This window comes from Carassius gibelio, chromosome B18 (assembly GCF_023724105.1).
Source record: "Carassius gibelio isolate Cgi1373 ecotype wild population from Czech Republic chromosome B18, carGib1.2-hapl.c, whole genome shotgun sequence".
Classification (NCBI taxonomy): domain Eukaryota; kingdom Metazoa; phylum Chordata; class Actinopteri; order Cypriniformes; family Cyprinidae; genus Carassius; species Carassius gibelio.
In genome coordinates, this window is record NC_068413.1 from 29,218,266 (window position 1) to 29,231,842 (window position 13,577).

Here is a 13,577-nt window from a genome sequence, read left to right on the forward strand (position 1 = left end):
TTGTCACAACCTCCGTTCCAGCAGAGAGGCTTTTTTCTAAGGCAGGAGAGATAATTAGGCGAAATAGGCTGAAACGAAAAAATGTTAACATGTTGCTTTGGTTAAATTCTAATCTACAGTTGAAAGATTAGGCAATCTTTATCAACAGTTGCAGTGACCTTACAGTATCTTTCTGAGCATTGCTAAAAATTACAAAAATGTAGGAAGATAAGGAAAACATGGTCTGTTTAAAATGAAGAAATAAGTAAAAATATGCACAGTTTATGTTGTTGGTATTTTTGTTGATTTAATTAAGATTTAAGTTACTTAATCAATAATTTTTGTAAGAAGGTTGTTTAAACATCTTATTTGTTAAATTTGCTTTTCTAATAAATTAGTTATAAATGGCCAGAATGTGTATGTCATTTGCCTTTAAGTGTAATATATATATATATATATATATATATATATATATATATATATATATATATATATATATATATATATATATATATATATATATATACATATATATATATATATATACTTTTAAAATTACCATTATTAAAAAAAAAATCACATACACTTTTAAAATTCTAAGCATTATCGGTATCGGTAAAATGTTAACAAAAAGTATCGGTATCGTATCACATGGAAAAAATGTGGTATCGCCCATCCCTAATGGGTAATCCAAAAATCATAATCCAAAAACAGGCACACGTCATAACACAAAATCAATCCGGAAACAAGAAACTAGAAAACACAAGGGAACACGAGAAAACCGAGTGATGGAAAACAACGGGTGACTCCATAGCTGTGTCCCAAAGTGAAGTGCATGGACTCCGAAGTGCACATTTGAAGTGTGAATGCGTCACAGCAGCGCGACGAAGGGTGTCCCAAAGTGAAGTGCGTGGACTCCGAAGTGCGGATGTGCAGTGTGATTGCGTCACAGCGCCACAACGTAAACTGTCCCAAAGTCAGAATGCGCACTTGGAAGTGCGCATTTGAAGTGCGAATGCGTCACCTCGGCGCGACGAAGGCTGACGAATTTCGAAAGCGACTTCAAATGCACCCTTCAATTCCCATGAAAACGAAGTGTACATCTGATGGACACTTCGCACCCTACCATATCCCAGAATCACGTGCGTGCACAACGACGGTGTTTATATTCAAATAACAAGGCAGGTGAGAGTTCTGTGGGGGACTTCACATTGAAATGTAAGTATTGTTTTCATTTACCCAAATATCTAGCCAACGTGTTAAAAGCCAGTGTATTTTTTTTTTTTTTTTTTTTTTTTTTTACATAAAGCCCACAAACAATAAGACAGTCAAGTCAAGATTATATATAGTATAAGGCAATTGTGTTTCCCTTTGTTGTGTTTTTGAAGTGCTGTCATGCAAGAGATGTCTACAAATGTTTTAACCAAACTTTAGCACTTCAGTATTTTGTATGCATGGCCTGCTGTGTCATATTTTCTAATGTTAAGATCTCTTTGGTTTTTTTGGGGGGGGGGTTTTTTTTTTACAAGTGTTTCCATTTTCTCATTTTAGTACTATTCTGGAGAAAGTGAGCCTGCTGGGGAAAGACTTAATACAAAGTTAATAGACCATTTTTTGCTGAAATTCATTGTGCTGTTGTTGTTAACAGGCATCCTTTATTTGCTAAGTGTCCTGGGACAGGTGAGGGAGCAAGTGGAGCTGCTCAAACTTGATAGAGAGAGAGAGAGTAAGAGAGAGGGAGGAGCACAAGCTTTCTCTTCTTGAGAGAATACTTAAAAAAATATATTCTTCATTAGTCAAGAGAAAACAGTGGGGAAAAAATGGGTACATTACAGTTTTTCAGTATCTTTTTTAAATATCATATTGTTGATGAAACAACCTAATTTCTGTAGTTTTATTTTTGTGGAGCAAGTTGTATACATTATTCATTTTTTTGTGTGTAATTTGTTTGTAAATAAGTACATTTTGTATATATATATATATATATATATATATATATATATATATATATATATATATTTTTTTTTTTTTTTTTTTTTGCATATTCACGTGTAAATAAAAGAAGTACTTACGTATGTTGTTAATTTGTTAATGCAGCTTATACATTTTTTCTCAAAACATTATTTTATTTTTTCATCCTGTAAATATTTTTTTTACACATTAATACAAATTGCTCTATAATTGAAAGTACTTTTTACAGCATAATTTAGGTTTAAAATCAGAAAAACAACATCAGTTTGAGCCCAGCGCTGCTTCCATGTGTTCTGAGGTCTTCAGGAGGTGAATCTCTTGGTGAAGCAGGGACTTGGAGGAAAATGCATTGACAGTGGAATGTCAAACACTCTGTAGACCATCTTTATGATGTACCACTGGCAGCAGATATAAGAGAAACACCAGGGTCTGGATTGTGGACCCCTTCATTGTTGGCCTTCACTTCTCAGAAGTTCCAGCACCATTGTCAGGGCCAAAACCATTAAACACCTGTCCAGCACTGCCACATTCAGCTCTATCGTGCACAGGGGTCTAGTCTGATTTAGGGAAAGAAGGAAAAGAGAAATTGTTTAGCTCCAGGACAATGTAATTAGTAGAAGAAATATTGAGATACTTAAGTAAACTTCTTTTAATAACTACCAATACCATATTGTCTTAAATCCACCAGTCATGTTTAAAACCTTAGCTGAAGGGATAGTTTACCCAAAAAGGAAAATGACAAACCTGGAACAAATGAAGGGTGAGCAAAGGATCACAGAATTATCATTTTCGCTGAACTATCCTTTAAGTAGAAGTATTATCTTGCATACTCTAATATACTTAAGGTATTGAGAGTAAAAGTAAAGGTATGTACAGTATTGTTCTGAAAAATAATTTGTTTAATTTCTAAATATGTTCAATGTTATTAAATTTAAAGTTGCCTACTAATACACTGTTGGGTAGTTTAATCTACAACAATGCATCATGTTGTAAAATACCATAGTTTTGTAGTGCTGCTGTCTGTGAGAAAAACAAAACAAAACATAGTACTTTATATTTGTATATTTAAGTAACTTGTACAATAACAAAATAAATAATTGATTTGCTTACCTGTCTATCAATATACTCGCGAGAGCAGAGTCTCTGTCAAGTCCAAGATTTTCGCGCAGCTCTCTCCATCTCATAAACGCCTGGCCGATATTTATCCTGGTTTTATTCCTCCATTTGTCACACAGTCTGTGTGTATCCGAATATGGACGCTTACGTTTTACTGGCACTTCAATACTCGCCAAAGAGTAATCATGATCCATAACAACGACAACCAAACCATACGCGCGGCTATAACATAACCACCACTTCCGCATTTTGACCATGACATTTGACGGGTGTGGTGGAACATCACATGGTCTACACCGGAAACAAAGTATAGAGCATTTCTTTTCCGGGACGGCCAGTTATTTAAAATCGGAATTTCTCTGAAAAAAAAAATCTTTGGAGACTTTTGAGATATTGTAAGTAAACAACTGGAGGAAATATATCGCACTGTGCAAGTTATTTTCGGAAATTTTATTACAAAATTCCTCCATATTGGAGCTTTAATTGAAATATAATTTTTCACCCTGGATTTTAAGGTTCTATCTGACTTTCTCTCTGAAAGTTTCTGTCTACAAAGTCAAACTCTAACTTAGATCTATAAGTATCTATCTGTGTGAGCAGTGGCGTAACGAGCCAACACCGGGCCCTTAAGCAGGTTTATCAAGGCGGGCCCCCTACTACAACACGTCATGACGCTACGCGCACCAAAAAAAAAAAAAAAAAAAAAAAAAAAACTGCTGATGTAGGTGCACCATAATAACACATTGTTACTGTTACTGTCACTGCCATATACACATAGGCATAGGTCCAAATACATAAAAAAGATGCTCACTTACATTATAGCTGCATTTTCCGGGCTTTCCTCTGTGCGAAGTTATTGATCATATCCTTAAGGTCCAGATTGCGCGCACGGGCATTCTCAATTGACAGTATGGCAAGTCCAGAGAGACGACTCTGTCCACAACATTTTCACCTTTTACATCGATGTTGCTTGATCCACTGGTGCTAGCATTAACCACGGAGCTGCTACTACCAACAGTCGCTTCAGGTGCTTTACTCACTTCACTCTCTTGCTCCATCTCAATCTCGATCTCCCCCTGTGTCATCTTTTTAAAGAAGCTTCCAATTTTTGGTAATTTATTAATTGATCAAATTCATCTTTTCGTTTGCGCTTTTGAAAGCCACTTTTGTGTTTATAATTTGACGACTCAATGTCTGTCTCATGTTCAACGTTTTTTACTGTTTTGCACGCAATGCCATGTTCACCTGAGGATTCCCCAGTTCCAATTAGAAACAAATTACACAAAATTCATCATTTTTCGTTTCAAACATTTATTTAATTTTCAGTCAAATATGCTGTTGTCATTATTTATTCAAAACAATTCGCAAAAAAATTAAATGCGATCAAACTAAAAGTAGTCAAATGCGATAGGGGGACCCGGCTGTCAATCAAACTCTTCCAGTAACGCGGGCGGGCCCCTGATTGGTCCGGGCCCGTAAGCAACCGCTTACCCTGCTTACCGATAGTTACGCCTGTGTGTGTGAGCCAATCAGTACTTTTGAATGCACACATGAGAACCAATCTGGATCAGCTTTCTTTGTCATGTTGTGGGACTCCTCCATGATAGCGGGAGAAAGCGTGTTAAAAATGCTAAATCTGTTAAGAGAACACTAAATTTCACATAATGTGATGTTTATTAAAAGCCTCATTATCGACTATTTTATTTATAATCTTGTCAATGACAGCAGCCCAGATTCCAGGGAATTACATTCTTTTTGTGTGTTTTGATGTAGCTATTGTGGAGTTATTTTCAGTTAGACACTACACTAGCCAGCTGTGCTATTAAGATGATTGGTCTGAGTTTTGTAGTCTATTTGTTTTATTTCAGTCATGTCTTTGTCATGTGAGGGAAAGTTATGTATATATTACATTATGTTTTAACTTTAATCCATCCCGTGTTCTTGTACTGAGCTGTATGTACCATTTAGCTATATACTATGGCACACTGGATTAAAGTGTATACTACATTATATGAAATGACATGTTAAATTTGACAATTTAAAAACTGAGTTGTTGCATAGTTGAAGTAATTAAAATATTTTTAATGTGAAATATTTTATATATTTAAGTCAGTAAAACTTTTTCTATGTTTATTAAACCTTGTTAAGCACCTTTGCTGAAGCATTGTCTGTTTTCTTGCAGTTTTTATTTATTTATTTAAAAAACAATCGTCTCAAATTTAGTCTAAAAAAAATAGGACTCAAATTTTAAACAAGACTTCACAATCACTGAGGGTCCAAACAGAGTAAATATAGGGGAGATGTAATGGGGAACACTTGGTGGTGATTAACCCTAAATACGGGATTATGGGACATGGAGTTCAGAAACCAAATGCAAATGTTCTGAGTGGAGTGCCCTCTACTGGAGTTCATGGGCACTCTAGCTGACGATCGTTACAGACTGCACGCGTGCTTGTGGTGGATGGTTGAAGTGTGTAGTGAAGAGGAATCTGGGTGGGTTTGTTATTTCTCCCTGCCAATTGATATGTATTTTGATTACCTTGTTTTGTTTTGTTTTGTTTGTTTTTGTTTTTGAAGCCAGACTCCTTTCTTTGGTGATGAACTGTGTGTGTGGAACTGTTTTAGATTTTTATAAATAAAGTATTGGTATTTTTCTTTTCACCTCTCCACTATATCCTTGTAGTTACGAACCTGTGTGTCCTTATTGGACCATTATTTCCCTGGGTGAAATTTCCAGGGTGGTGTAGTCAGTGTTAATAGAATTTATAGGTTTAGTGGGTTCTGTGAATCCACCACCTTTTAGTCGTAGTCCAAAATGACCAAACATGAAAAATAGATCCTTTTGGGGCACCACATTTTGGTATAGTCAGCAGGGTCCCACATTGATGTACTGGGCTGAGACATGGATCTATTTTTGTATCGGTTGAAAGTAGTGTTTCTTTTTTTCTCGTTGAAACAGGACTGTGGTGTCCCTGGAATGCCTTACTTTTTTTTGGTAAGTGTCACTAAATTCTTAAAGATGGAAGAGGAAATACATAATTTTTGAGTGTTACAGTTGCAGGACGAAAATTAGAAGTTGAGGCAAGATCGGGTTGCTGCAGATGCTGCTGATCCCTGACCTGACCTGTCTACTGCCTCACCAGCATTGTCTATTGACCCTCCCATTGTAAATGCTGGTGTTCCTGTGAGGAGGTTTGTGTTTGTACCACTGTAGATGTCCCAAATTTAATGGTAAAGTATAAATGGCTGGGTTGATGAGGCAGAGCCCCCATCGCTGATTGTGTTTTCTTTTTTTTCTGTGATCATTTGTAAGGGGAAGCTCGGGAAGAAATTCTTTATCACCCAGCGATAGAGTAGGAAGACCAGGAGAAGATAATTTTTGCTTTGCGTAAATTGTATGGGTGTTCCCAGTCCTATGTGGCATTACAAGAAGCATTTTATTTTTCTAGGAGAAAACATAAGGGAGAAACCCTATTGGAGTTTTCTCTAGCACTCATGAGTCTGCTAGAGCGGGTTAAACGGCAGTCGCCCAGTGGTTTGCCAAATGCGGACTCTTTATTGCAGGATCAATTTGTTGAAAGTGTGAGAGCGGCCTTCTTCAAGATTTAACATTCGTCGTCAGCCAAATCCCTCTCTGCTGGAAGTGCAAAATGAATGCAATGAGAACAAGAAGGGACCCCGGGGAGCACTAGGGGCCACATCCATTCAGTTCTGTCAGTTCAAGGCTTCCAGTATGGAGTAGGGGGAGGCACACATACAGGGGTTGGTTGTGTACTTCCATGCTCTGAATTGAGTGAATTAAGAGAGATGTTTAAGGTACAGCAGAACCAGCTTGAGCTGCTCACTCAAAGCATCACATGGTTGCAAGGATCTTGTGTTCCATCTGGTCGCAGTTGCCAGATTATGTGTAGGCGGTACCATAGACCAGGACACATTGCTAGAGAGTGCGTTAGGGAGCGAGTGGCCCCTTATTATAGGGACCTCCCCCCTCATGGTGATTCAACATCAGAAAGTAGACAACCTCGGTAGGGTCAAGGAGTCAAGTCAAGTCACCTTTATTTATATAGTGCTTTAAACAAAATACATTGCGTCAAAGCAACTGAACAACACCTACAGTATTGGGAAAACAGTGTGTCAATAATGCAAAATGACAGTTAAAGACAGTTTATCATTGAATTCAGTGATGTCATCTCTGTTCAGTTTAAAGGGGGGGTGAAATGCTATTTCATGCATACTGAGTTTTTTACACTGTTAAAGAGTTGGATTTCCATGCTAAACATGGACAAAGTTTCAAAAATTAAGTTGTACGTTTGAAGGAGTATTTCTGTTCCAAAAATACTCCTTCCGGTTTGCCACAAGTTTCGGAAAGTTTTTTTAGAGGATGGCTCTCTGTGACGTTAGATGGAGCGGAATTTCCTTATATGGGTCCTAAGGGCACATCTGCCGGAAGAGCACGCTCCCGTATAGCAGAGCACTGAGAGGCTGAGCACACTGATCAGAGCGAGAGCGTCGCAAAATGTCACAAAAGGAGTGTGTTTTTGGTTGCCAGGGCAAGACAACCCTGCACAGATTACCAAAGAAAAAACAGCATTAAGGGACCAGTGGACGGAGTTTATTTTTACAGAGCATCAACGGAGTTGTGCAAATGTTTGTGTTTGTTCCCTGCATTTCGAAGATGCTTGTTTTACAAACAAGGCCCAGTTTGACGCCGGATTTGCGTATCGTTTATTTCTTAAGGATGATGCAATCCCAACGAAAAAGGGTCACGGTCGTGTGTTGGAACCGCAGGCGGTGAGTAAAACTGCTTAAAATATCTCTGCCTCCTTGTTAGTGCGTCCCCTCCCATGCCGGAGACCTGGGTTACAAGCCCCGCTCGGAGCGAGTCGTTGCTGCTGCTGCTCTCGTTCAGTTTCAGCCTCGGGATCTGATTCTGGATCATAAATAAACGGCTGAATCTGACTGTTAGCCATGGTTTGTTTTGGATGATGGTTTTTTCCTCACGGTAATGTCACAGCTTCCAAACGCTCTCAACGCAAAAGCCTACTGGCGCTCGTGATTTTTTTGTCTGTATCGGTGCTCTAGTCATCCTGGTCTCTGCTGTCTTTCAGGGCTGTAGAGGTCCTTTCTAGGTACTGATCCGCCATCTGGTCTGGATACATACTGGATCCAAGTGACCCTCTGATCTGTATACAGACTGGGTCTTTAATCTAGATTTAAACTGCAAGAGTGTGTCTGCCTTCCGGACAATGTTAGGTAGGTTATTCCAGAGTTAACGCTAATGACAAACTTATAAGTGCTAACGCAATGCAGGTGCACTTCACTCACGGGATTTAAAAATACAAGTGAACGATCAAAATTAATCTGATAAGATTTATCAATAATATCAGAAATATGGTGGGAATTAAGTTATATTTTATCACTTTAAACAACAGAGAGTGATAGTAAGGTAAAGATTCTAGAGAAAAAACAGCTACACTGAGCTACGAACAGTAGCAGCAAGGCCAGCAACCAGGAAGCAGAGAAAACGCTGTAGGAGACAGCAAGAGCACTAGGGGCCACAGCCATTCAGTTCTGTCAGTTCAAGGCTTCCAGTATGGAGTAGGGGGAGGCACACATAGATAAGAGAAATGTTTAAGGTACAGCAGAAGCAGCTTGAGCGGCTCACTCAAAGCATCATATGGTTGCAAGGATCTTCATCTTGTGTTCCATCTGGTCGCAGTGGCCAGATTATATGTAGGCGGTACCATAGACCAGGACACATTGCTAGAGAGTGCGTTAGGGAGTGAGTGGCGCCTTATTCTAGAGACCTGCCCCCTAGAGAGAGAACTGCTGGTGTCCGGCCACTCTACCAAAATGAATGCAGCTGCCAGACAACAAAGGTGCTATTCTCTATCCAGACCCCCCTTCACTCCATACTATGTTTTATAATATTTTTCATACTAATTTTATATATAGTAGCAACTATGTCTTTATTCAACAGTGATAGTCTCTCTCTCTCTCCTCTCTCTCTCTCTCTCTCTCTCACACACACTCACAGACATGCACACACTTTGAATTGTTTGGACTTCTGTTACATTTACATTGACCAAATGATGTTTTCTATCACATAACCCTGAACCTATCCCATAGAGAAAACTTGTTTTCATTGTTACATTTTCAGATAAACATCATTTACTATTTTTAATCATCTGCAGGATGGTCCCCACAATGTAAAAAAAAAAAAAGTTTTTTTTTTTTTCTTTTTCTTTTTCTTTTTTTAAAGAGAGGGAGAGAGAGAGCATTCTGTATGATTTATAAATAGGACCAAAAATTGTCCCCTTAATGTGAATAGTGATATATATATATATATATATATATATATATATATATATATATATATATATATATATATATAGTTAATTATCTATAATGTTTGCCATGTTTGGTAGAGGTGGAGGCTTACAAAAATAAATGACATCATTATTTACAATGAGGCCAGTGGCACCGCCTGCACAAAAAAAAAAAAAAAAAAGGGAACAAAAGTACTTATTAAAAGATGATACATCAGTGAGCTGACTGAGGACTGACATCCATAAAGACGAAATGATGTGGGTAATTCTGTATGTTTGTTTGTTCCTGTCTTGTAACTATATATATGTAGCTTTGATGGCTACTTCAAGTACTTGTAAGCTACAGGGACACTTCACATTGAATGGGATGTTCCAGGATGGAGACCTTATAATAGGTGGTCTGTTTGAGATTCAGACATACCTCAAAGTATTCCCTGAGCTGAGCTTCAGAACAGAGCCAAAACTACCACACTGTGAGCTGTGAGTCTGCAAGCTGTGAGACCACACCATCTGAAAAACATATAAGATATAACATATAATAAATTGGGAATTTTTGTGTATACTTTGTAACTTGTCAATGATAATTTACTCTGAGGAACTAAAATCATGTTACATGATGGATTACAGGAAATAAAATATTCACTGCATATGTTAAATGTATTTATATTATTTTTTATTTATTTATGAAATTTATATTTGAACAGAGTACAATAATAACCCTTTATGTAATTTTTTTTCTACTGTTACTGTTAGTGTAGATAATGATCTAACTTAACTTTGTGTTGCCTTCTCCAGCTTCTATATGTCAAGCTTCCAGGAGGCACTCACAATGGTTTTTGCTATCAGTGAGATTAATAACGATCCTAACCTGCTGCCTAACATCACGCTTGGTTACCAAATCTATGACAACTGTTTAAGGCTTGGAGTGGCATTCCGTGGTGCTACAGCTCTGGTTAGTGGGACAGAAGAGACCATCTCTGACCTCAACTGCAAAGGCCCACCACCGGTGGTTGGAATCATAGGTGATCCAGGCTCTACTCATTCCATTGCAATTTCCAGTGTCCTGGGGCTGTTTCGACTCCCTATGGTATGAGATTTACAACCTTTTTTTCTGTAAAAAAATAAAAATAAAAATGTATCTCATTTGCCAGATTTGTTTACATCACAATGAATTTGGTTACCAATTAAGCCATTCTCATATATTCAATTATAATAGCAGACCACTATGCAAATATAAATAACCGTTATTTGTTTATCTTCCTTTCACCTTTTTCTCTCTGTCTCTGCTCTCTTCTAATTAGATTAGCTACTATGCAACCTGCTCTTGTTTGAGTGACAGAAAAAAGTACCCCTCTTTCTTCAGAACAATCCCCAGTGATGCCTTCCAAGTTCGGGCTATGGTTCAGATCTTGAAGCATTTTGGATGGACCTGGGTTGGTCTCATCTACAGTGATAATGACTATGGCATCAATGCTGCTCAGTCATTCCATCGGGAAATGCAACAATTTGGATATTGTGTTGCTTTTTCTGAAATCTTGCCCAACAATAACAACCCCATAGATATTCAGCGCATAATGGGAATGATTCAGTCCTCTACAGCTAGAGTGGTGGTTGTTTTTTCTCCTTCATCCTTACTGATACCTTTGATGAATGAGGTGGTGTTGCAGAACATAACAGGCAGGCAGTGGATTGCAAGTGAAGCTTGGGTCAATTCACCTGTATTTCGCACACCACGTTTCCAGCCATTCCTGGGGGGCACAATGGGTATTGCTATCAGGCGTGGAGAGATCGAGGGGCTTCATGACTTTCTGTTATGTATTCATCCCAACAATGATCAAAGAAATGATATAGTGAGAATCTTCTGGGAGAACATATTTGGGTGCAGTTTTGAAAATAAGGGTAAAGGAACTGACGGAGAGCAAATCAAAAAGCTGTGTACAGGACAGGAGGATCTGAGCACAACAAACACACCATTCACTGATGTTTCAGGATTAAGGTCATCGTATAATGTATATAAGGCAGTTTATGCCCTGGCACATGCACTTCATGATCTGATGCAGTGTGAGGAGGGAAGAGGACCATTCAGTGAGAACAGATGTGGTGACATAACCAACCTGAAGCCATGGCAGGTAAAACCCACATGTATAGTTTTTTTTAGGCATATAGAAGAGATGAATGTAGAAAAGCAAAGTATGTGGTATATATTCATTCAAATTACAGATAAAAATATAAAACCTGTCCTGTCTACAAATTATATAGCTGGTTCACTACCTACAGAAAGTGAACTTCACAACAGGCTTTGGTGATCATGTGTCATTTGATAAAAATGGAGATGCTCTGGCCATCTATGATGTGTTGAACTGGCAGCCAAGTGCTGATGGATCAATTAAGCTCCACAATGTTGGTGTACTAAATGAAGGTGCGGAAAAAGGGATGGTTCTTACACTCGACAAGGATGCATTTTACTGGAATTTTGAAACAACAAAAGTAATTACCTTTGAATGATAACATGTTATCTGTTTTGCAGGTATAAAGTCTAATTAGTAGTAAATTAGAAACTATAATAAGACAATTGTAAATAAATTAATGGACAATCCAAGCTAGTCATTATTTAAAAGACAAAAACATGACTGATAGCAGTTAATGTCTCTTTTAGCCCCCACAGTCAGTATGCAGTAAGAGTTGCCCCCCAGGAACCAGACAAGCCACAAGAAAGGGCCTTCCTCTCTGCTGTTTTGACTGCTTGCCATGTGGAGATGGAGAGATTTCTAATACAACAGGTGAGGAAATTACTGTTGGCCAAATCTGAATCAAATTTGAAAAAAACTGTCATCTTCTATGTTTTGCTTATTTAAAGATTCTATTGAGTGCACAACATGTCCAGATGAGTTTTGGTCCAATCCAGATAAGGATCAGTGTGTCCCCAAAGAAATAGAGTTTCTATCCTATGAGGATTCTCTGGGCATCTCTCTCACCACTGCGTCCCTGCTTGGCACCTTCATCTGTGCTCTTGTGATGATCATCTTTGCTCATCACCGTAACACACCCATAGTACGAGCCAACAATTCAGAGCTTAGCTTTCTGCTGCTGTTGTCACTCAAACTATGTTTCCTGTGTGTGCTACTGTTTATTGGCCAGCCACAGTTGTGGACATGTCAGTTAAGACATGCTGTGTTTGGTATAAGCTTCGTCCTGTGCATCTCCAGCATCCTGGTCAAAACTATGGTGGTAATAGCCGTATTCAAGTCATCACGACCAGAGGGTAAAGGAGCAATGAAATGGTTTGGAGCAGCTCAACAAAGATGCACAGTTTTGGTCCTAACAGCCCTCCAGGTTGTGAACTGTGCAGTCTGGCTATCAACTGCCTCTCCAACACCCCATGAAAACAACCAGAATACTCACTCTAAAATAGTTTATGAATGTGCCATTGGCTCAGTGGCCGGTTTTTCTATGCTGCTGGGATATATTGGACTGTTGGCAGCAGTAAGCTTGCTGTTAGCCTTCCTTTCAAGAAATCTTCCAGATAATTTTAATGAAGCCAAGTTCATCACTTTTAGCATGTTAATCTTCTGTGCTGTATGGATTGCATTTGTTCCAGCATATGTGAGTTCACCAGGGAAATATGCAGTTGCTGTTGAAATATTTGCCATCCTTGCTTCAAGTTTTGGATTACTGATGGCCATATTTGCCCCAAAGTGCTACATCATCCTTTTACATCCAGAGAAAAACACTAAAAAAGCCATCATGAGAAGAGAAGTACAAAATAAATAGTTTTACAATATAGTGGTCAACCATCTACAGACACCATTTGTGACATTTTCATTTTTATTTTACTTTAATTTTGAAATCTGAATTAAGTCGATATTGTAAAAATTATAACAAATCTTGTGTGGAAACAGTTTAAACTTCATCAGCCTCTTTACAATGTGAGATAATTTAAAAGCATAACAAATATATATCGAAAAAACAACACTGAATTAAGCATTTTTAACAGAACATTAAAGGGGTCATATATGATACTATTTTAAAGATAATTATTTTGTGTATTTGTTGTAACATAATATAACATGCTTTAATGTTCAAAATACACATTATTTTTAGAATACTGTTCATTATTGTAGGTCCTCTATGCCCCGCCTCTCTCAAATGCATTGTTTTCTACAAAGTCCCTCCTTCCAACAA

The 13,577-nt window shown here is 38.0% G+C and overlaps 2 protein-coding genes across 2 annotated transcripts in view; one reads left to right on the forward strand and one right to left on the reverse strand.

Moving 5' to 3' along the window:
- LOC127977344 (extracellular calcium-sensing receptor) overlaps nucleotides 1-13,577 on the reverse strand; it is a 133,075-nt gene that overhangs the window by 51,033 nt on the left and 68,465 nt on the right. The window lies entirely within an intron of this gene.
- On the forward strand, nucleotides 9,763-13,166 carry LOC127977368 (extracellular calcium-sensing receptor-like). The gene is made up of 6 exons (XM_052582242.1): nucleotides 9,763-9,875; nucleotides 10,191-10,482; nucleotides 10,697-11,524; nucleotides 11,655-11,882; nucleotides 12,061-12,175; nucleotides 12,253-13,166. Exons 1-6 carry the CDS (start codon nucleotides 9,763-9,765, stop codon nucleotides 13,164-13,166), a joined length of 2,490 nt encoding a protein of 829 aa, XP_052438202.1.